At 39.5% G+C, this 25,759-nt stretch overlaps 1 protein-coding gene across 3 annotated transcripts; it reads right to left on the bottom strand.

Moving 5' to 3' along the window:
- Positions 1-1,066: 1,066 nt before the first annotated feature.
- LOC109213566 (tRNA-dihydrouridine(20) synthase [NAD(P)+]-like) lies at positions 1,067-25,491 on the bottom strand. 3 transcript variants are annotated; one of them, XM_019377381.1, is made up of 10 exons: positions 25,246-25,491; positions 24,515-24,593; positions 24,119-24,224; positions 21,718-21,856; positions 20,189-20,297; positions 19,949-20,085; positions 9,068-9,204; positions 3,426-3,532; positions 3,048-3,175; positions 1,067-1,705 (listed from the first exon to the last, which is right to left on the bottom strand). In XM_019377381.1, the coding sequence occupies exons 2-10, from the start codon at positions 24,557-24,559 to the stop codon at positions 1,645-1,647; spliced, it is 969 nt and encodes a 322-aa protein (XP_019232926.1). In that variant the 5' UTR covers positions 24,560-24,593; positions 25,246-25,491; the 3' UTR covers positions 1,067-1,644. The 3 variants fall into 3 exon arrangements, with proteins under 3 accessions (XP_019232926.1, XP_019232924.1, XP_019232925.1); XM_019377379.1 differs by having other exon boundaries at positions 24,515-24,564; XM_019377380.1 differs by having other exon boundaries at positions 24,515-24,559.
- Positions 25,492-25,759: the final 268 nt, after the last annotated feature.

The raw sequence follows: 25,759 nt of genomic DNA, 5'->3' as shown, positions 1-25,759 counted from the left end.
TGCAACACCATCTTTCGGAGTTGGGTGCATATGCATGGATCGCTTTCTATCTGAGATTCTTAAGAATAGATTAGTCATATCAATCCGAAAGAAATGAACGCAATAATACATCAGCAAAGGGTGTCGTGGGATGGTTTTCATCCTACCACTCTCTTCACCAGAAGTCTTGAATTCGAGCACTAGAAATAGAAAATTTCTTGGTACGGAGTGTTTTACCCGATGCAAATCAACATTAATTGGGATAAATCGGGAGAAATTCAAAAATAGCCAGATTTACCACTGGTCGTTGAAAAATAGCCAAGTTTCAAAAGTCATCGAAATTTAGCCACTTTAAATCTGAGCGAAAACACTGTTCAAAATCCGAAAAAATACGCCCGCAAATTTTACGGGAGTTCCAGCATAAGTATGCTTGAACTCCCGTAAATTTTACGGGAGTTCCAGGATAACTATGCTGGAACTCCCGCAAATTTTACGGGAGTTCAAGCATAATTATACTGGAACTCCCGCAAATTTTACGGGAGTTCCAGCAAGTATAATTGTCTAGTATAATATACTGGAGTTTGGAGCACTGGTGCTCCAGTCTCCCGTAAATTTTACAGGAGTTAGCAAAGTATACCGGTGCAGCATAATATGCTGGAGTTCGTACACAAATGCACCAGAATTCCCGTATATTATACTGGACCGATCCCTGTTGCAGCAAAATAGTGTCTATTTTTCATTGACCAGTGTGAAAACTGACTATACCATGATATTTTAACGGATAAATCACGATCATTCAAATGGGGATCTTTTGCAAATAGCCACCCACCACAAACTATTTACCCGCCCCTATCCATAAAGTTTTTCCCCACCCATTTTTTTTTTAGCCCAGCCCTTCCAACCAAAAAAAGTCAAACTAAGCTACTAAAACCAAGCCAAGCCAATTCAATCCAAACCGAGCCAAACTAATCCAAGTCAAATCAAGCTATGTTACGCCAAATGGGTAAGAAAAATGGGATGGGTAGGTAGGTTGGGTAATTAGTTTTAATTTGTTGTAACTAATTTTCAAATGGGTAGAGAAGGATAATTAGTTTAAGCTCAATAGGTATTTTCCATAAATTACTCCATTCAAATGCAAATAGTCTTATCAAAAACAAGATCACAAACTTGAAGAAATATACCAGGAGAAATTGTTTAGTGTACATGATTTCAGTATCTCACTTCCCCATAAATATCTTAGATTTGCAAAGGATGTCTGCAAAATGATCCAAGGGAATAAAGCAAAGACTTCAATGGTACCCCTTATACAACCAAACGATACAAAGTCGTTTTATGCAGGTAACCCACTTGTTCAATTTAGTGTAAGGCCTGCAATGAATATTGCTCGGACTTTTGCAGTCTGGAGGATTTCTTCAGGTTTTTTTTTGAATGTTTCGTTAAACTCAAACAAGAGATATCATTCGGGTATAGAGTCACATAGCTCGGAAAGAAGCCACAACTAAGTTACTCTTCAACTCATTAACAACCTCATGTGCAAGGTCCAACTCTAGCACTTGCTTCAAACACTCCACTAGCTTCATAAATTATAGTTGGCCATCTTCTCACCAACCAATATCTTTGTGTATTGAATTCTACGATCAGAGAGGGAGAAACCATTTATATATGTCATCTACTCCTCCAGCTTTCTGTGACATATTCATAGTATTTTTCTTCACCATAAAGTTGCCTGGAACACAATAAATATGCAGTTAGTAAAACATTAGGTGCCCCAGACCACCCAGAGGAAGGGAAAAAATGTTTGAGGAAGACTCATATATCTAAGTAATTCAATCTAGGTGTAGTTGACATGGCTTTATGTCAGCGCCAGCGCCTCGGAAGCAAATGACCATGTACAACAACGACGACAATAACACCCACTGTAATCCCACCAAGTAGGGTCTTGGGGGGGGGGGGGGGGGGGCGTAGATCTTACCTTCACGCCCTTACCTTTGTGAAGGTTAAATGAGCATGTACAACCAACTCCTTATTACTCCATTCTATGACTAAGCAATTTTTAAATATCAAACTGTACATAGACATTGGCTCGAAACATTTTCCGGTTCTTTCAAAGTAGCACATGATGAATATAAGAAGTTTCCAAAATTCTTAAATAGTCGTACATACAGTACAACCCATCCAACTAAATAAATATTCCATCACTGACCTCAGAGATACTCATTCTATCCCAAACAAAAAAGAACATGCTCGACTGATCTTCACCACCCCATTTTGCAAAGAAAGATGATTAGCAAATTTAGTCATACCGTTCACAAATGAACTATCTATTAAACCACAATCTTCCTCTTTTACTTTGGGGGAGATTGTCTTGGATAAGTACTGCTTCACATGCAGCTGCCCATCCAAGGAAGAAACCTCTAGGGATGATATCTTCCAAACGCCCTCTCAAACTCATTTTTGACCACTTACAGAGGGGTTGAAAAAGGTATCAATACTCTCTCTGTTCTCCTTGCCTCCTACCCGAAGTAGCACTAACCACAATAACAAGGGCTCCGGAATAATATATTTCAGAACTAACTAGTCCAATCATTGTCACTTGACTAGTTCTATCAATATACAGCTTAAATGCGAAGAGTTGTAACAATGGGAAATAGTAGTAAATGTTGTGGACTTATGAACCATGCCCAATGTTGGACAAATCTCAAAGTGAATAATGGTACAAGGATGAAAGTATGATTAAGAACCTCACGAATTGTAAAAGTCACCATGTCACCTCCTCAAAAGTTAAATCCTTGTTTCTATTGAGTCAGAAATTTTGAGCAACTGTTCAAAATTCAAATGAGCAAATAATGTGAATACGTAGAAAATAAAGGAAGGGAGAGAGAGTGAAGAAGATGTCTATATATATATATATATATATATATATATATACCAGACCACAACATCCAAACTACCCATAGTAGGAATCAGAACACGAACATAATTTGGAAACTAACTGAACAGAAACTAAATTTTGCTCCGGACACATGGAACTACGGGTGGATGTAAGAGCAGCAGACAGCAAAACTTACGCTAGATCAGCCAAGGTATCCGATTTAATTACCGCCTGTCCCTCTGGGAGCCCAAGGGAAGAATACTGCATTATCATTTCCTTCAGGGTGTGCTTTGTGCTTTTGATATCATTATCCCACAATATACTCTGCAACCAAAGCACCTAGACATGTTACTTATATTTGCAGTGAAAAACATATAGGAAGCCAATGAATTAATCCTTTTCACCAAACATATAGGAAGCCAATGACTTCATCATCTTCAATTTCAAACAAATGTTGAATATACTTTAGTCTATTTCACTAATACGCTGGATGGACAAAGTGGCTACTTAATTCGGACTCTAATTTTAAAATGTAATAAAGATTGATTCACATCTGATTTCCCAGTCCTAATACCTTTCTCACATACTCTCTTTTGACATCTTCCCGTGGTATTTTCCCCACGGAAGAGAATATAGAAGCATTCCAAATGGCTCCTCTTGCAACCATCACAGATGAAGCACCTATAAAATAAAGTTGTTAAATGTTGCAAACTATAAGCAGAAACAACCATGTAGATATTCATAAAAACAGATAGAAAGACAATCATCAAGTTAATAGGAAGCATGCTTACAAAGATTAATTTTGTATTTCTGGGGCATAAAATCTCTCTGATTATAGCTTTTTGAATTAGAAGCTACATTGCTCGAAACCTCCAAAAATATCATCACACCCGTGTCGGATCCTCCAGAAATGCATTTTTTGGAGGGTCTGACACGGGTGCAGCTGCTTTTTTGGAGGATCCGAACAACATAGCTTAAAAGAGTTAATGGGCTTGAGCTGCAAGCATCCAGATGAATTTGCTAAGCAGTTAGATGACCTATAAGACTTAGTTCAAACAGATCAACCATCAACAACTTCGCATGAAGCTATTGCTGTTGCAGAGCTGTGCTAAAACTCCATTTTTAGTGCATTAACACGTTTGTCTTCCTTTAGGGATGTGAGAATGCACGGGAGAAAAATCTTATATTGAATAAAGTGTTGTACAACCCTATTTATACACAGTAATTCCATAATAATAGGTATCTCCTCCCGATTGTGGGACACTAAACATGACTAACTACTTAACACTCCACCTCAAGCCGGTGCATATAAATCATATCTATCGAGCTTGTTACAGATGTAACTAATACGAGAACCAGTAAGAGACTTAGTGAAAATATCTGCTAGCTGATCATTCGACTTTACAAACTTTGTAACAATATCTCCTGAGAGTATCTTTTCTCTGACAAAGTGACAGTCGATCTCAATGTGTTTCTCCTCTCATGGAACACCAGATTTGACGCAATATGAAGAGCTGCTTGATTATCACACACCATTTCCATCTTGCTGATTTCTCCGAACTTCAACTCCTTGAGCAACTGCTTGATCCAAACTAGCTCACATGTTGCCATAGCCATAGCCCGATATTCGGCTTCGGCGCTAGATCGAGCAACTACATTCTGTTTCTTGCTCTTCCAATTCTTGCTCTTTCAAGTGACCAAATTACCTCCTACTAGAACACAATATCCAGACGTAGAACGTCTATCAGAAGGTGATCCTGCCCAATCAGCATCTGTGTACCCAATAATCTGCTCGCGGCCTCGATCCTCGAATAGTCACCCTTTGCCTGGAACTGACTTTATATACCGAATAATGCGAACAACTGCATCCCAGTGACTATCACATGGAGAATCCATAAACTGACTTACAACACTCACCGGAAAAGAAATGTCAGGTCTAGTCACTGTGAGGTAATTCAATTTGCCAACCAACCTCCTATATCTCGTGGGATTTCTAAGATTCTCCCCTGTCAAGGCAGAAGCTTAGCATTCGGATCCATATGAGTGTCAACAGGTCTACAGCCCATCATTTCAGTTCCCTCAAGAATGTCTAAGCATACTTCCGCTGTGAAATAACAATACCTGAGCTAGAATGAGCAACCTCAATACCTAGAAAATACTTCAATCTGCCCAGATCCTTAGTCTGGAAGTGCTGAAAGAGATGCTGCTTCAGATTAGTAATACCATCCTGATCATTGCTAGTAATAACAATATCAACAACATAAACCACCAAATAAATACACGTATTAGGAGCATAATGCCGATAAAACACAGAGTGATCAGCTTCACTATGAGTCATGCCTAACTCCTGAATAACTGTGCTGAACTTACCAAACCAAGCTCGAGGGAACTGTTTCAAACCATATAGTGACCTGCGCAATCGGCATACAAGACCACTAGACTCCCCCTGAGCAACAAAACCAGGTGGTTGCTCCATATAAATTTCTTCCTCAAGATCACTGTGGAGGAAAGCATTCTTAATGTCTAACTGATAAAGAGGCCAATGACGTACAATAGCCATGGACAAGAAGAGACGAACAGATGCTACTTTAGCCACGGGAGAGAAAGTGTCACTATAATCAAGCCCAAAAATCTAGGTATATCCTTTTGCAACAAGACGAGCCTTAAGACGATCAACCTGGCCATCCGGGCCAACTTTGACTTCATAAACCCAACGACAACCAACAGTAGACTTACACAAAGGAAGAGGAACAAGCTCCCAAGTGCCACTCGCATGTAAAGCATACATCTCCTCAATCATAGCATGTCACCATCCTGGATGAGATAGTGTCTCACCTGTAGACTTTGGGATAGAAACAGTGGACAAAGATGATATAAAAGCATAATGAGGTGATGACAGACGATGATAACTTAAACCGACATAATGGGGATTAGGATTAAGAGTGGATCGTACACCTTTGCGGAGTGCAATTGGTTGACTAAGAGGAGACAAGTCCGCAGTAGGTGCAGAATCTGATGCAGGACGTGAATCACCTGGGCCTGATGTTGGACGTGGACGACGATGATAAGTCAAGAGTGGTGGAGTTGCATAAGGTTGAACTGGACTAGGTGGTGGAACTGGAGCTATAGGTGGTGGAGCTGCAACTGGAGCAGTAGGTGGTGGAGCGGCAACTGGAGCAGTTGGTGGTGGAGCTGGAGTTGTAGAGGAAGATGAATGGGAGATAGTGACTGAATCTCCAAAAAATGAAACTGGTAACACCTCAGAAATATCTAAGTGATTACCTGCACCTGTGAAGTATGATTGAGTTTCAAAGAAGGTAATATTAGCAGACATAAGGTACCGCTGGAGGTCAGGAGAATAGCATCGATACCCTTTTTGCTTTCTCGAGTAACCCAAAAATACACACTTAAGAGCACGAGGAGCTAACTTATCTTTTCCTGGAGTAAGGTTATGAACAAAACATGTGCTTCCAAAGACACGGGGTGGAAGAGAGAACAAAGGTAAGTGGGGAAACACGACACAGAATGGAACTTGATTCTGGATAGGTGAAAATGACATACGATTAATAAAATAGCAAGATGTAAGAACTGCATCCCCCAAAAACGCAACGGAACATGAGATTGTATGAGTAGGGTACGAGCAGTTTCAATAAGATATCTATTCTTTCTTTCAGCTACCCCATTTTGTTGAGATGTGTACGGACAAGATGTTTGATGAATAATTCCATGAGAGTTCATAAACTGCTGAAATGGCGAAGACAAATACTCTAGGACATTATCACTACGAAATGTGCGGATAGAAACCCCAAATTGATTTTGAATTTCAGAGTGGAAGGTCTGGAAAATAGAAAACAACTCAAACCGATTTTTCATCAAAAATATCCAAGTGCACCTGGAATAATCATCAATGAAACTGACAAAGTAGCGGAATCCCAAGGTAGAACTGAGCCGACTAGGACCCCAAACATCTGAATGGACTAAAAGGTGACTCTGCTCTATTATCAAGACGCTGAGGGAAATGGGAGCGGGTATGCTTACCGAGCTGACATGACTCACACTCTAGAGTGTACAAGTGAGATAAGCCAGGTACCATTTTCTGAAGTTTTGACAAACTAGGATGTTCCAACCGCTCATGTAATAAATCTGGTGACTCGGTAACGGGACAAGTTATTGAAGGAAGACAAGATGTGAGTCCATGTGATTTTGCAAGGATAAGATAATAAAGTCCATCTGATTCACGTCCGGTACCAATGATTCGCCCTGTACTGCGTTCCTGTATAAAAACAAGGTCATCAAGAAATAAAACAGCAGATTTAAGTGATTTGGCTAAGTGACTAACGGCTATGAGATTAAAAGGACTACCGGGAACATAAAGAACTGAATCTAAAGGTAAGGAAGGAAGTGGACTTGCTTGACCTATTACAGTTGCCATGGTTTGAGACCCATTGGCCATTGTGACTATTGGAAGCGATTGAGAATATGAAATACTAGTGAAAAGAGATTTGTTACCAGAAATATGATCAGATGCACCTGAATCAATGACCCAAGACTCAGAAGTTGAAGATTGGGAGATACAAGTCGCACTACTATCTGTTTGAACTACGGAAGCTATCCCTGAAGACTGTTTACATGCTTTGTACCGAAGGAACTCAATATAATCCGGTAAAGAAACCATCTGGATTGGATTCAATGCATAGGATCCAACGGATTGTGAGTTAAAGGCTTCAGATATGAATGTCATTATAATGTTGAACCGGAAAAAGCAGATTTTTTCTGAAAATTACTGTTCACGTCAGAAAAATCACTATTCACATCGGAAAAATATAAAAGTAGTCGGAATTTGATTTAAATTGGATGGGTAGGCTCGGAATTGCAAGGGGAACAAGTTGTCCTGAAGAGTCGTCGCCAAAAAATGGCTGGAAGGTGCCCCACGCGCCAGCGCGTGACGTCGGAACTTTGCCGGATTTTTTTTCCCAGCGGCGCGTAGGAGCGCGTGGAGTATTTTCTGACTGAGATTTTTTTATGGGTTGGTCCCCAGAGGCCGATCTACTTCGTGGTGATGTTGGTTTTTGCACAACACTGACCAAAAGTGGATTTTTAGTTGCGGCAGACCAGTGTTTGTTGGAAAAGACTTCCGGTTGACTGATTTCTCTTCCCGGAGTCGCTGTAATTTATGCACAGCGATAAATCTCCCACGATCGCTCTGATACCATGTTAAGAATGGGCCTTGAGCCTAACTCAACCCCAAAAGCTAGCTTGTGAGGTGAGGATTGCCCAGGACCATATAAGAAGACCAAGATACCCATAACCCACCGATGTGGGACACAACTCAACACCCCCCCCCCTCACGCCCAGGCATGCAACTAGAGCGTGGACAATATAAACGGGGGCCCAACATCGGTAACAATAAATTGGGATGGGTCTGGCTCTGATACTATGTGAGAATGCACGGAAGAAAAATCTTATATTGATTAAAGTGTTGTACAACCCTATTTATATACAGTACTTACATAATAATAGGTATCTACTTCCCGATGTGGGACACTAAACATGACTAACTATTTAACAAGGAGAAGGAAGACAAAGAAGAACCAAAGCTTCCATTTGACGATCAGTTGATGTTGGACCATATGTAAACCACAACATGCCCCCCTACCCCCCCTACCCCCCCCCCCACCCCAAAAAAAAAGTTCTTAGACTGTACTGATAAAAGCTGGATAAAAATGAAACCCATATATGGTATCTATCCTTCATCTTGAACACCTAAAACTGTCAAATGCATCCACAATTCTTTAGAGCTAAAGATAGAAGTATCCAGAAGCAAGAATTCAAGCTTTTTCTACATTTTTTGTAGAAGTAATTAACTTATTGATTGACGGAAAAATTCCTGTATTCGAAATGTCTGTATACATCTTTCACAAGAAAGAACCATCAAGTGTCTAAGCATAATGCCAACTAAGCATATTAAAAAATATATAAGCTATTTGATCCTGTTTCCTTAAATCTAAGGACATCCGATGAAAACCAAAGATATATACCCATATACGGATATGTTTATCTTAATAAACATATATTTCTTGTCATATTGTGACAAAATAGTTGTGCCAAAACATTCAGATCTATTAACATCTAAAGAAAACTTCACCCAGAAAGTGCAAATGGATTCATCAGAGAACAATGTGAGAACAAGAACATTTATGAGAAGTATAGGCACACCTGTTGCATCTCTAATACGTTGAAAATCCTCATATTCAAAAACATCACCATTTGCTATAACTGGAATAGAGAGAGCAGCAGCAACATCAGCAATCTCACTCCACTTTGCAGGATCTCTTGGCCTGTCTTGAACTTTCCTATAGTTCAATCAATAAGCATGAGGAAATATCTTATATCACTTGCCCTCAAATTAAAAGCCCCAAATAGAAGAAAGCACAAACAAGCAATCAGTGATGACTATCTATCCGAAACAAAACCAAAAATGACCGATGACCATTGTTATATCTCGCGTTTTCGTACGTTAAAGTTTCGCCGTAAGTTAATCTACGTGGATTCAGGGATGAGATTATTTTTGAGGATATAAGCGTTTATGCTACTTATAACAGGCGATAAATAAAGTGCCGTGAAGGTTAAAGGGTAAACGAATCAAAGAAAATGAGTTTCGTTGAAGATTGACGATTCGGGATAAAATATGGTCCGAGCTATAATACCCGGTATTTATGACTAGTGCCATACAAGGTACTACATGACCATGATAGTAAGGTGTATAAGGTATGTTAAAAGTGAGTAGTATTTTAAGTAAGTTGAGATAATTCTTAATTATGTGGGTAATTGATTAATTATTGGGTAATGGGAGATTGCCTAGTTAATTAAGGAATTATTGGGTAATTAATTAAAGAATTAGATAAAATTTAACCCTCCCCCACGAGGCAGTAAGCCACCCCATGAATTGTGACTCTTTAAGACATTACATTATGCGGCAAGATTATAGATGTAGGATTTGGCATTCTTAAAAACGTGAGTCACATATCCACTCTTAAGAAAGAGTCACATATCCATTCTTAACATATCCATTCTTAAGAAAGAGTCACATATCCATTCTTAACATATCCATTCTTAAGAAAGAGTCACATATCCTTTCTTAAGAACGTGAGTTATATATCAGAACGTAAGATTTGGCAATTATAAGGAAGTACAATGCAATCTTTCTCAAGAATATCATACGGATTGTCCCCTATTTCGATCTCGCCGTTACGTGTTTCGTTTCAATCAACGTGTGTTAGAGGGAATGTCAAGAGAATCGACTCAAGTATGTTAAGGCTATCCCTTCTTTTCTTTTGCCATGAACCATGATCTATACGACACAAATGAAACGAGCAAATGCACAACTTCCATAAATGATTCTATTCATAGAAGTATTAGAGGTGCCTATATTCTTGAATTCCCATGTATCTTATTATCACATCTTCTGTTCATGGGTCTCAGAAAAATACGTAGTTGATAAAGTTTATCCGAAAGGTATATTGATTTTATTAACATATTTTTATGCATTTCAATCATTTATACATGTACATTGACCCATGACCAGATGGTGTTATATACGCGTATATTCATATGTAATTATATGTATATGGGATATGGGAAAAGGTTATGGCGTTATATACGCACCACCACCTTATCAGCTGGTACATGTTGATGATATTGCCAACAGTAGCCAAGATGATATGATGGGATGCCTTCAGAGGCTTGATGATGTTATGTACACCTATACCCATGCATGACACGACATGTATATGCACGTGCATGACATTATAAATGTTTCAGGATTTACAATGTGATTTAGACTTACAGGCGGAATTCTTATTCCATGTTTCATCTATATCTGTTATGTACTAATTTTTATGCCTTACATACTCAGTACATCATTCGTACTGACGCCTTATTTCAGGGGCCTGCGTTTCATGCCCGCAGGTGTAGGTAGACAAGCTGACGGTCCCCCTTCTTAGAATCCTTGATCAACGAGAGTTGGCGTGCTCCACTTGATCCGGAGCTGCTTTTGATTTTGGTATGATATGTTTGTATACATATAGGGGTATGACGGGGCCCAATCCCGTCCTTGTATAGTTGTATATTCTGTTAGAGGTCTGTAGACAGTCATGTATACTTGGGTAGTATGTGGCCTTGTCGGCTTCCAGTTTTGAATATGTAGTTGTCTATAGCAGCCTTATCGGCTCGCCCTACGTATTTCGCACGTATATGTATATATGTATTTTGGACAGGTTTTCCTCACGCATGTTATTCTCGTAGTTCAGCAAATGTTATTCATGTTTATATCTTAGACGCATGCTTAAGGGTATTCGACAGGTAGGACTCGGGCACCCGTCGCGGCCCATCGGTTTGGGTTGTGACAAAAGTGGTATCAGAACAGTTCTGTCCTAGGGTTGTCTACGGACCGTGTCTCGTAGAGTGTTGTTTATGGGTGTGTTGTGCACCACACTAATAAACAGGAAGCTACAGGATATTTAGAATGGTTACTTTTCTTTCTAATCCAGATTGTGCGATAGAGCTGAGTCATAAGTATCCACTCCTAATCTTTTACCTTATTTATGTTTTCAGTGATGCCTATTACTACTAGACGACAGGCGCAAGCCGCTAGCACGGGTCAGAAGGCTACAAAAGTGTTAGAAGGAGATATAAGTTACACTATGGACTCAGACACATCAGAGATCATGGGTTCTATTGAGGAGGATCTATATGAGTCATCCGTTCGAGCTGTTTCGATCACTACGGCAGCAGATGGGGTGAGAGGGGTTCCGACCTCACCAAGGCCCTTAGTTTCATTATCAAGGCTCGTTGATCAGGGTATAAGGGGAGTGGTGCACGGATTGGCACAACCGGATTCCCGTTAGGCTCAAAATTATGTTAGGAAGCTCTTCCGAGGTTCCAGATAGTCCACAGTCTTGGGAGTCCGTCAATCACGGTTCGTCTATGTATGTTATGGGATATGCAGAGGAAGATGATAGTTGTCGGGCCAAGAGGAGAAAGGTAATCGATAAGGATATGAAGATTCCGCTTCGAAGTGTGTCTGATCGAGGCTCTCACATAGGATGAGGCAAGGACCCTCTACTTTAGACTTCCTCCGAATGTCAGCTTTTGGTTGGCGAGCTCCACTCTTCTTGGAGTATTACCAAGTCAGGGTTCTGAATATGTTAGGTTGTTTTATGAGGACGTAGAGAGCCCTTCCCGACTTATATATATTATGGTTATGTTTTCTTAGAAGTTTTGCCGACGGTATCACGTGTATAGTTTTGGGTATGACATGTCTACGGCCTTGTCGACCCCTATGTATCTATATAAACCTTTTTTCTGAATTAGTTATGCAAGTTGAGTCCTAATATTATTACTTATATATATATGTATGGATGTGGCCCGTAATAGGTTTGATAATAAACAAGGATAAGGTACGTGGTGCTCGGTTGGGTAGAACTTGATGTTATAATAGGTATGGACTGGTTGGCTTTTGTTATGTTAACATCGAGTGTAGATCAAAGATGGTTCGATTTCAATTCCCAGGAGAGCCTGTTTTCGAAGTGGAAAGGTAATACGGCATTGGCGAGAGGTAGATTTATTTCCTATATCAAGGCAAGAAAAATAATCATAAAGGATTACATTTATCACTTAGTTCGGGTAAAGGAAGTGAAGGTAAAGTCACCAACCAGGTCAATCTATCCCTATGGTTAGTGAGTTTCCCGATGCTTTTCCCGATGAACTTCACGGTCTTCCGCCAGAGCGAGAAATTGAGTTTGCTATTGACCTACTGCCAGATACTCAACCAACATCTACTCCTCCCAGTAGAATAGGCACCCGTAGAGCTGAAAGAGTTGAAGGAACAACTAAGGGACTTGCTTGAAAAAGGCTTTATCAGACCTAGTACATCACTGTAGAGATCACCTGTGTTATTTGTGAGGAAGAAAAGCAGTTCCTTGCGGATGTGTATCGATTATAGACAGTTGAATAAGGTGACGATAAAAAACAAGTACCCATTCACGAGGATTGATGATTTATTTGATCAGTTGCAAGGAGCCAACTGTTTTTCGGAGATAGACGTAAGGTGCGGGTACCATCAGGTAAGGGTTAAGGAGAAAGATATCCCGAAGACAGCATTCAGGACCAGATATGGCACCTTGAGTTTCGTGTCATGTCATTCGGTTTAACTAATGCCCTAGCAATAATCATGGAATGATGAACCGTGTGTTCAAACCCTTTCTAGATCTGTTCGTAATTGTATTTATTGATGATATATTGATGTATTCTCGTCCAAAGACTGAGCATGCAGATCATTTGCGTATTGTGCTCAGAGTTCTACAAAAAGGAAAGTTGTATGCAAAATTCCCTAAATGTGAATTCTGTAGTTTTCCTTTGGCATATTATTTCAAGCAAAGGTATCCGGGTTAATACACAAAAGATTGAGGTAGTAAAGACTAGACCTAGACCCACGACACCGACGGAAGTTCGTAGCTTTCTCGGTTTGGCAGGTTGTTACAGGAAACTTGTAAAGGAATTTTCTTCTCTTTCAGCACCTTTGACAAAAGTAGTGTGACGACGTGATGTCTCGCTCGATGTTCCAGAATAACATAAGGAAATCTACGGTGCAAGCAAGTTGAACGAAGGTTGCGAATAAGTATAAATAGATATGTGTAGGTCGCAAGCTAAAGTATGGTAGAGCGACAAGGTTTTAGGAAGACAGGAGTAAGGATAAGAAAAGGTGAGTGAGACGGTGACGAGAATGGATAAGTCCTCGGAATTAAGCCCATGAAAATAAGAGAGCTGATTGTTTCTCGAAGTTATAGAAAGCTTAGTTTAGCTTGAATGAACTCAAAGGAGTCTAAGACTAGTAGCATTTAGAAGAGGTGGAATGTTGCCCTGGTAATGGAATAAGGGCGTCATTGTGATGGATAAAGGATGACGTTGAGCCTTTGAAAGGGGGGATTTCATGAATTGTAAAAGATTAGAATACCCATGCAAGTTGACTCAGAAGGGAGCTAAGTTTCAGTGGACTAATGCTTGCAAATGGAGTTTCCAGGCATTGAAGGATAGACTAACTTCAGATGGTTATGCTATCTATTGTGACGCTTCAGGAATTGGATTGGGTTGTGTACTGATGCAGCATGGTAAGATTGTAGCTTATGCTTATAGACAACTAAGAAAGCACGAGAAGAATTACCCGACCCACGATTTAGAGTTGGCCGAGGTGATTCATGCACTAAAGATGTGGAAGCACTACTTGTATGGCATTAATGTTGATATCTATACGGATCATAAGAGCCTTCAGTATATCTTTAAGCAAAAGGAACTGAATTTGCGCCAAAGGAGATAGTTGGAGCTACTCAAAGACTATGACGTTGATATTTTATACCATCCGGGGAAGGTGAACGTAGTAGCTGGCGCCCTTAGCAGTAGATATATGGGTAGCCTGTCATATTTACAACCAGAGAAGAGGGGAATAGCTCATGAGATTCATCAGTTAGCCAGTCTTCGAGTTCGATTATTGGATTCAAGTGATACCAAAATTACTATTCAGGACACGGCAACATCCTCTTTAGTAACTGAAGTGGAGGAACGCCAGTATGAAGATCCTTTATTAGCTCATTATAGAGATACAACCCCTCTGAAGGAGAAGACACCATTTGAAATTCTAGGAGATGGAGTCCTCAGATATCGAGGACGATTATGTATCCCTAATGTTGCAGGGCTGCGTTGGCAGGTTGTGGGAGAAACTCACTATTCTCATTATTCAACAAAGATGTATCATGATATCAGGGAAATATATTAGTGGGGCGGAATGAAAAAGGATATAGCAGAGTTTATTGCTCAGTGCCCTAACTGTCAGCAGGTTAATATTAAACATCAAAAATCCATTATTGCAGGCTATAGAGATTCCGACTTGGAAGTGGGAAGTAATCAATATGGATTTCATCATAGGCTTACCTCGTACCCAGCGTAAGTTCAATTCTATATGGGTTATTATTGATAGACTTACAAAATCAGCCCATTTTCTGCCCGTTAGGACTAGATATTCCGCAGAGGATTACGCAAGGCTTTACATTAAGGAGATAGTACGACTTCATGGTGTCCCTATATCTATAATCTCGGATAGAGGAGCTCAATTATCAGCTAATTTCTAGAGGTCTCTCCAAAAAGGATTGGGACTCAGGTAAGTCTTAGTACAGCACTTCATCCCCAGACAGACGGACACGCTGAGGGTACTATTCAGACATTTGAGGATATGTTACGGGCCTGTATGATAGACTTCAAGGGTAATTGGGGTGATCATCTGTCGCTTATTAAGGTCGCATATAATAATAGCTATCTTTCCAATATTCAGATAGCTCCATACGAAGCTCTTCACGGACGAAAGTGTAGGTCGCCCATAGGATGGCTCGATGTTGGGGAAAACTAAGTTAGCAGGACCAGAATTGGTACAACAGGCAATCGAGAAGATTAAGCTTATACAGGAAAGGCTATTAGCATCTCAAAGCCGCCAGAAGTCTTATGCGGATAATCGACAACGAGACTTGGAGTTTCAGGTTGACGATTGGGTATTCCTAAAGGTATCACCAATGAAAGGCGTATGAGGTTTGGAAAGAAAAGAAAACTTAGCCCTCGGTACATTGGACCATATAAAGATCATACACAAGGTAGGCCAGGTAACATCTGAGTAAGACTTGCCTTCTGACTTAGAATCTGTACATCCAGTCTTTCATGTGTCTATGCTCCGTAAATGTATCGGAGAACCTTCCAGAGTTGTGCCAGTAGACGATGTTCAGGTCACAGAACAACTATCATATGAGGAAGCTCCCATTGTTATACTAGATAGACAGGTTTGGAGATTGAGGACTAAAGACGTAGCTTCGGTGAAAGTACTTTGGAAAAAATATAATGTGGAAGAAATGACTTGGGGAACCGAATAGGTATCCTCACTTATTTCCTCTTCCAGAGAAGGATCCAACTAAGACATCACAGCCCTAAGGTACGAGTATGGATTCTTGCGTTAATTATTTTCACTAGTCGTGTGAGGCCGTTGTCGTGATTGATGATTATGGCAATCTGTGGCGTTGAATAATTAAGTTCTCTAATGAAGGATTAAATTACTATTACAAAGGCGACTCTACCGAAATTTATATAGATCCTAGAGAATTAAACATTCGAGGACGAATGTTTCTAAGGGGGAAGGATGTTACATCTCGCGTTTTCGTACGTTAAAGTTTCGCCGTAAGTTAATCGACATGGATTCGAGGATGAGATTATTTTTGAGGATATAAGCATTTATGCTACTTATAACAGGCGATAAGTTAAGTGTCGAGAAGGTTAAAGGGTAAACGAATCAAAGAAAATAAGTTTCGTTGAAGATTGTCGATTTGGGATAAATACGGTCCGAGCTATAATACCCGGTATTTATGAATTAGTGCCATACAAGGTACTACATGACCATGACAGTAAGGTGTATAAGGTATGTTAAAAGTGAGTAGTATTTTAAGTAAGTTGAGGTAATTCTTAGTTATGTGGGTAATTGATTAATTATTGGATAATAGGAGATTGCCTAGTTAATTAAGGAATTATTGGGTAATTAAATTAAAGAGTTGGATAAAAATTACCCTCCCCCACGTGGCAGTAAGCCACCCCATGAATTGTGACTCTTAAGACATTACATTATATGGCAAGATTTTTTTTGATAAGGTAAATTGTATTAATCAAATGGAGAGAACTCCTGTATACAGGAAGTATACCAAAAAGTAGAGAATTTACATCAGAACATGATTCTCTACAAAAGACGCCCAATCTTCTATACAAGTAGGGGCTATATGAGTGCACCAAAAAGCAATCAAAGATAAAAGACTATTCTTACGATGTAAAAAAGGAGACTCAATCCCCTCAAAAGCTCTCCTCTTTCTCTCCCCCCAAACTATCCACATGAGAGCTAACGGGGCGAACTTCCACGCCTTTTGCTTTCTTCTTCTACGGAAACCGGCCCAGCTATGTAACATCTCCTTTACAGTGCTTGGCATCACCCATTGAACACCAAAAAGATTTAGGATTGCCCTCCACAAAGCCGAGGACATAGGGCAATGCAACAAAAGATGATCAACTTCTTCCCCTGAGCTTTTACAAATGTAGCACCAACTAACAAGTGTAATTCCTCTCTTTCGAAGATTTTCAGCAGTCAAGATCACTCCCCTCGCCGCTAGCCATGCAAAAAGCACACCTTCGTGGGCGCCTTAGGAATCCAGATCGAGGAGTATGGAAAAGTGACCTCCTCTCTCACCAACATACTCTGGTAAAAGGACTTCACGGTAAACAAACCATCGCCACACAAACCCCATCTCCAAGAATCACAAGATGGCAGGGGCTTGTCTTGCCCATATAGCAATGTCAACAAATCTTGGAGCTCCGCAATCTCCCAATCTTGCATGTTCCTTCTAAATGAGAGGTCCCATACTACCCCTCCCCCTCCATGCTCCTTACGAATCTGTTGGACCATCAATTCCTTTTGGTTTGAAACCCTGAAGACGTGAGGGAAGGAGACCCTCAGAGTATCCTCTCCACACCACCTATGATTCCAAAAGCTGATTCTCCTCCCATCTCCCACCCTGTAAGTGATGTTGCCACTGAATGCTTCCCAATTCTTCATGATGCTCCTCCACATGCCACACCCGAAAGGTGTTGTGATTGCCTTGGTCCTCCAACCCCCTCCCGTGGAATCGTACTTTTCATCTATGACCTCCCTCCATAGGGGATGCTCTTCTACCCCGAATCTCTACCGCCACTTCCCCAATAAAGCTCTATTGAATACCCTAAGATTTTTTACTCCAAGTCCACCCCACTTCTTTTGGGAAGTGACTGTCTGCCAATTCACTAAATGAAACTTTCTAGTTCCATCCGCCACATCCCAAAGAAAATTCCTTTAAAGTCGCTCAAGTTTTTCTGTGATGCTCGCTCACCGGCGCTTGCAACAGGGACAAGTAATAGGTGGGCATACTCGATAAAGTGCTTTTAATAAGCACTTCCTTACCGCCTTTTGACAAATACCGTTTCTGCCAGCCTGCTAATCTTTTTCCAACCCTTTCGATCACTAGATGTGGGATTTGGCATTCTTAAAAATGTGAGTCACATATCCACTCTTAAGAAAGAGTCACATATCCTTTCTTAAGAATATCATACGGATTGTCCCTAATTTCGATCTCGCCGTTACGTGTTTCGTCGCAATTAACGCGTGTTAGAGGGATTGTCAAGAGAATCGACTCAGGTATGTTAAGGCTACCCCTTCTTTCCTTTTGCCATGATCCATACGACACAAACGAAACAAGCAAATGCACAACTTCCATACTATGTTCTTGAATTCCCATATATCTTATTATCACATCTTCTGTTCTCGGGTCTCAAAAAAATACGTAGTTGATAAGTTTATTCGAAAGGTATATTGATCTTATTAACATATTTTTATGCATTTCAATCACTTATACATGTACATTGACCCATGACCAAATAGCGTTATATATATATATGTGTGTGTGTGTGTGTGTGTGTATGGGATATGGGATATGGGAAAAGGTTATGGCGTTATATACGCACCACCACCTGATCAGCTGGTACATGTTGATGATTTTGCCCACAGTGACCAAGATGATATGAAGGGATGCCCTCAGATGCTTGATGATGCTATGTACCCTTATACCCATGCATGACACGACATTTATATGCACGTGCATGACATTATAAATGTTTCAGGATTTACAAAGTGATTTAGACTTACAGGTGAAATTCTTATTCCATGTTTCATCTATGTCTGTTATGTACTGATTTTTATGCCTTACATACTCAGTACATCATTCGTACTGACGCCTTATTTCCGGGGCCTGCGTTTCATGCCCGCAGGTGTAGGTAGACAAGCTGACGGCCCCCCTTCTTAGAATCCTTGATCAACGAGAGTTGGCGTGCTCCACTTGATCCGGAGCTGCTTTTGATTTTGGTATGATATGTTTGTATACATATAGGGGTATGACGGGGCCCAATCCCGTCCTTGTATAGTTGTATATTCTGTTAAAGGTCTGTAGACAGTCATGTATAATTGGGTAGTATGTGGCCTTGTCGGCTTCCAATTTTGAATATGTAGTTGTCTATAGCAGCCTTATCGGCTCGCCCTACATATTTCGCACATATATGTATATATGTATTTTGGACAGGTTTTCCTCATGCATGTTATTCTCGTAGTTCCATTCAATAGAAAATTCTTTCAATTCAACGAAAGAGATTCTCATATTCCGTAGATGCGAGATATAGAAATTTTCCTTTCGTAGTTGTGGAAGCAGTTTTGTTGTTGGAATCCTTTTTTTTAAAGATGTTATTCATGTTTATATCTTAGACGCATGCTTAAGGGTGTTCGACAGGTAGGACTCGGCACCCTTCGCGGCCCGAAGTTTGGATCGTGACAACCATATTCCATGGAAACAGACACATATTCAGCCGCTTAGAGAACTGTCAAATTGTACCCTCATAAATCAATTCTGACATCATTTCCAAGTATAGCATGTTCAATTTCTGTATTATAATAATCTAGCACTGACTACACAAATGACAGCACAGACATAATTCACAGAAAAGGCAATTGTGTGTATCAACCTACCCACTCACCCGCAACAACCCACCCCCACAAATGAAAGGAAGATCAGAACTAAAAACAATCCTGTTTACCAGAGATGCGGTCACTAATTCATGAATTGACATGTCCAGAATCAAATTTAAACATCAGTTAAAAACACAAAAAATGGAAGGACAGAGAGGTGGGGGAACCAAAAACATGAACAGACAATACTTTCCAATATAACCGAGAAGCAGACTAATTGGTCCCCACCCCACTTATAAGGTGGACTGATTGAATCTACAGCAATCCCCACCTCATATTGGCAGAAAGACTCCAATAACCATATGAAATAACTTGACCCCCTAAAGAAGGCAATCTGAATATTCAAAGGGTTGGTTAATGACACAGCAAAAGGTTAGGTAAAAAGAACAATGAGAAGCAGATACACAGAAATCACCTACCTTCCATGGACAGCAAGGGCAGAGACACCAGTCCTCTCAATTCGTCGTGCCAATTCCACTGTATCCTGCGGAGATTTTAATAATCTAATCTTGCACGTTACTGGTATATCCAAGTTCCTCCTCAATGTTGTCAAAATCTGAGTTCAGAAGAAAGGAACATCATGAACAGGACATGCACTTCCATGCTGAATTACAAGGAAATTTTACTACTAGGGTGAAGGAGCAAGAACAAATGCATACATCATGAATGAGCTCTGGTTTGCTCAACAGTGCAGCACCCATGCCTCCACTAATAGAGAATGACTTGGGGCATCCCATGTTTATGTCCACTGCTGCTACATCTTTACACCTGAGAAGGGACAGACAATATTTTAGAGAAATCTAAATTTTAAGCCGCTCCCAAAACTAATAGCCAACAACATGTATATTTTTTGTATATATGTGAATTATACATAATACATATTTTTTTAGAAGAGTACATAATACATATTTTATACACTTTTTGGCTAGCGAATGCAATTAGTTTCGGCTAACCCGCCAATTTTGTATTTTGCCCAATATTTTGATCAGATGCAGTAACTTCCTGTTGAAATTGAGCATAATTGCTGATTTAAACTTTCACGCCTAGGTCAGGACTGAAGACCTCTAGAAAAAGAAAAAAAATCAAGCAAGTGCTTTGAAGTTTCTTCATTATCTTAAGATGTAGATCCTGAACCTTACAAGACTGCAATTCGTGGAATTTTACAATAGCTATTCAGTATAAAAAAAATTCCTAAAGAATAAAATTCTTAACAATGTGGCTTGTTGCAGTTCAACATTAATAAGTTTAGCTCAGACAAACTTGTTACTTTAAATAAACATCAGCTACACCCATCATCAATATAATGTCAGAAACTTCGATTGTATATACTGCTAACAACATGTTAAACTCAAAAACTAGACATCCAATGCAGAAAAAGGATGTGATATCATTGAGAAAATGAAAAGCAAAAGCACTGAGTCCGCTTCAAGGACAGTTCCTCAAGCAAATTAGTAAAAGAAATCCAGCAAGATCATTTATAAAATTGATGTACAGTATAGAGACCAGGAATATGAAATCTACCTATTAGTAAACAAAATCCAAAAATATCATTTTTAACCTTGATGTATAGTACAGAAATCAGGAACATTCAAATTTTACCTCACCCCTCATCTCTCCCTGCCTGGGGCAGGGGATATTTACTTTACCACTAATAGGATCTATTGTTATATAGAAAATGTTTCATGGCACAAGAAGACTTCTGCAGGTACCATTTATAGTCAGAGAGAGAAGGGTACAAACTTATTAGGACCCGCATGCCGGTGGAAAGCAGCTATTAACTAATGGCATCTGTATTTGCTCCTGATGAATGCAATTCATTATTCATTTATTTATTTGGGGGGGGGGGGGGGTGATTTCACAAGAGAAACTGCTTGGCTGGTTCATAATTGCAATTCTATGCAATGTTGCATAACCAATGGATATTCTACATAATGCATCACATTACTTTAAGGAAATATCACCAAAATGCCAGAAGACGTATATTGAAAGTAAAATAAGTGGAAACAAAAGTGTAATTTCATCATAGGCATCCAATCCAATCAGGCTGTCTATAGGACTGTGGATGTGTTTATGACCATGTGAACATTAGATTGTGTGTGCGTGTGGGGGGTGGGTGGTGGAGCAGAAGGAATTAAAGTACAAAGATTATGATAGGGGAAAAAGAAAGAAAGAACTGAATGAAACATACACTATTTCAGCAGCTTTGAGAGCTCTCATGGCATCAGAAGTGCCCATCTGAAATACAACTCGATTTCTTTCCTCGGGGCACGTTCTGAAAACAACATTATCAGTTCCCTTCTCCACTATGTCAGTTGTCCCTAAGACATCTAAGGAATAAGGGGTAAAACTCATGAGAAACATTTTAGATGCACCGAGTTTAGGAATTTTTTATTTTCTTTTTGCCTTCTCAAATTATACAAGGTAACCTGCACTAAATGCGAGGCTTCTTATGTGATATTTTATCTTTTCGTTTCATTTTCCCCTTAAAAAATAAGTGTCCATGAATCCTATTCATCCATGCTCATAATACCCAAAAATATGAAGTAAAGCAGCAAGGCATAAAGCATAGTGCTAAGTTAATTATACCGATCTCAAAAACAGCAATTCATAAAGCCTTCGCAGATAAATGTAACAACAACAAACCAACAATAATACCACAAAGTGGGGTCTGGGAAGGCTGGAGTGTATGCAGACCTTACCCATACCTTACGAAGGTAGAGAGAATATTTCCGATAGACCCCCGGCTCAAAAAAAGACCAGAAACAACAAGTAGTAACAACAGCAAACAAATTTGATAAGGTGATAGATTAATCGAAGCGAAGGAAACAACATATAGTAAAAGAAATCTGCGAATAAAGAGAAATGAAAATACGAGACTAATACTAATGCTACCAGCATGAAAATGAGACATGCCCACCTAACCACTAACCTTCTACCCTAATTCTCAATCTCCATACCCCCTATCAATGGCCATGTCCTCAATAAGCTGAAGTTGCGCCATGCCCTGCCTAATCACCTCTCCCCAATACTTTTTAGGCCTACCTCTATCTCTCCTCAGCCCCACCATGGCCAGCCTCTCTCACCTCCTCGCCGGGACATCCACCTCCTTTTCACATGCTCGTACCTCTCAACCTAGCGTCCTGCATCTTGCCTCCACGGGGGCCACTCCAACCTCGTCCGGAATATCATCATTCCTACTCTCATCTATCCTAGTATATCCACACATCCATCCCAGGATCCCCATTTCGCTACTTTCACCTTCTGGACATGGGTGTTCTTAACAGACCAACATTACTCCCCATACAACATAGTTGGTCTAACCGACACTCTGTAAAACTTACCCTTAAGTCTTGGTGGCAGCTTCTTATCGCACAAAACCCCGGAAGTGAGCCTCCATTTCATCCATCCCGCTCCAATTCGATGTGTGACGTCCTCGTCAATCTCCTCATTACCTTTGATTATAGATCCGAGGTACTTGAAACTCTCTTTCTTAGGGATAACTTGTGAATCCAGCCTCACCCTTCGCAGAAAAATGTCTTTGAATCAATCTTCTCCACTTGGAAAGCTACTGAATCAGTTATCAGATGACATCTATACTATGTCAATGTACAGGGCCTAGATAATAGCTTACAAATCTGTGTTTGGTATTCAAGGGGCAGTGAGCACTCACACTAAAAACATCCAGTGTTTTTGTTCTAAAGTTCTGATATAACTATCATCAGTAAAGGTTCAATCATCTCTCAAATATTCCACTTAAGCTACATATCCAGGTATAACTTCTCATCATCAAATATCTTCAATTAAAAGGCTCAATTAGGGCAATGAGCACTCACACTAAAAACATCCATTTTTTTTTGTTTGAAAGTTCTGATATAACTATCATCAGTAAAGGTTCAATCATCTCTCAAATATTCCACTTAAGCTACGTATCCAGGTACAACTTCTCATCATCAAATATCTTCAATTAAAAAGCTCAATTTCTTGACAGAGAGAGCCATAACATAATGAAGTTCAGAGTCCTCATCCTTCATGCACTAACATATACTCCCTCCATTTCAATTTAGATGATGTAGTTTGACTTGGCAGTTGGCACAAAGTTTAAGAGGAAAAAAAAGAAGCCTTTTGAAACATGTGGTCCCAAAAGCTTAAGGGTAAAAGCTTTGTAGGGTCATTGCCATTTGTATGGCTATAAAAGCTTTTCATTAAGGGTAAACCGGGTAAAATAAAAAGCTTAAAATTAAATTGTTTCCAAATATAGACATATGTAATTCTTTTTGAAACGGACTAATAAGGAATGCATGTCATTTAAATTGAAACGACGGGAGTAACAACTTGATAATCCACTAAATATAGAAGTATTCCAATTGACATATACAGCACATTCAGAGCAAGGTTATACTCATCAAACAAAGGATCTTGCATAAAATCAAGACTGCCAATATCCTTGCTTCATTGGTATTTTTTGAAGTTGTTGATTTCATCCTCTCACATAAGTAGTACAACTCTACATACTACATGATACTTAAGATATATAACAAACTTAAGGTTAAAGGATAGAATGCCGCTAAAAAGGATGAATAAGAAATTACCATTAACTCTCCGCTCACATTTGATGATTTTATGATCAATAATCTCCTCTCCATAGGTTATGTCCGCACCATATTGGGCAGCAAGCAGCCTAAATGGCAATGTACCCTGACCAAAAGTAAATGAAAGCATAAGATCCATAGGCATCTACGAACAACATATGATAAAGAACAGACATACTAAGAGCAGTCTTAACTATGCTTCCTAGTGAAGTTAATAGCTCCTGGAATGCGAGAACTGAGTTTCAGAAAGAGAAATACAGATCTAGCGATGGGAAAATGAATAAGAAAGCAACCACAGAATAAACAAGTAACAGGTACCAAAAAATGAAAAGAAAAAAGAGAAAGAAAGAAGCAAAAGATGCTCCAATTTCACCAATTTCAGTTGAAGATGCTTACCACTCGGACCATTGGAGCCAAGACAAGCTTGTTTCTGTACTCCATCTTTTCTGATAAGGCGGATAAATTAGTACAATCCCTAAGATAATAACAAATGCTGACCAAATTGAGTATCTTGACCAAAAGAGTTGCAGTTTAGGTTAAAGCCGGTATGCTTCTAATTGTACACAATTCCTCTAACGTCGTACACTGATCTACTGGGCAGCCTGCTACAGCTCACATGCAGAGTGCCAGGTTAAAATGAAAGGTGGCTAAATCATAAAGACGATCAAACTAAACCTGGATGCTCTAATTATTCAAAATAAACATGAGCAATAAAGTATTCTCAAACTATGCTTCAGCGAATGCAAATTCATAGACAGCTAGGCTTCAACAGACACAATGTATATACAGTTTTGGATCTTACAGTATATGGACTGTAAGGAACAGAAATTTAATTCAATTTGAAAACTTATTAGCTGTCAATAAAACTCGGATGCTTTCTAATTATTCGAAATATATACATGAAATAACTCAGTCAACCTCAATCCGTCTTTCATCAATTGCAAATATATAGCCTTCAACAAATACACTGTAATAGATAGGCTCGGATCCTACACTATACGGCCAGTAATAAAGAAAGGAAAATACGGGAAAATAAAAATAATACAGCTAAATCTTTATCTCTAAACAAATTGACCAGAACGGGATAAGATTAAAGAGCTGGTCAACAGTTTATACTGATTGCTGACCTTGACTTGAAAAGAGAGGAAGAATTTGCCAAGCCGGCGGCAAACCACCAACGGCGGTATATTGGTGTGGTTGCAATTGCCGACCGGCGGAGGAAGTGTCGGAATGACTAATGCTAGCTTTACGCCTTTCCTACTAACACTCGATGATTAAAATTGTCATTTTGCAGAATTTGGTGGCTAAAAAGAAAGATGAATCAAAACTTGCGAGTCGTTTGGTAGTATGTCTAACCACATTATTGAATATAGTGTGTTAGTAATGCTGTTGTGTGTTTTGTTGATATATTTCTTATCTAGTATATTAAAAATAATATGCATCGCATATTTTTGTTTAAATTATCTATTCACACAAATACCCTCTATAATATTTTAGTTTTATATACTCTATTCCATGTGTAGAAACGAAGTTGCACACATATAATAGAACTAGTATCTATGAACGTGCGTTGCACGTTAATAATGACACATGATGATTTAAACATTTATTTATATGAATGAACAATAAAAATTAATTAAC

The sequence above is a fragment of the Nicotiana attenuata genome, unplaced genomic scaffold, assembly GCF_001879085.1.
Source record: "Nicotiana attenuata strain UT unplaced genomic scaffold, NIATTr2, whole genome shotgun sequence".
NCBI classification, from domain to species: Eukaryota; Viridiplantae; Streptophyta; class Magnoliopsida; order Solanales; family Solanaceae; genus Nicotiana; species Nicotiana attenuata.
Note: the sequence above shows the minus strand (reverse complement) of the source record. Positions and strands in the feature narration are given on the sequence as shown.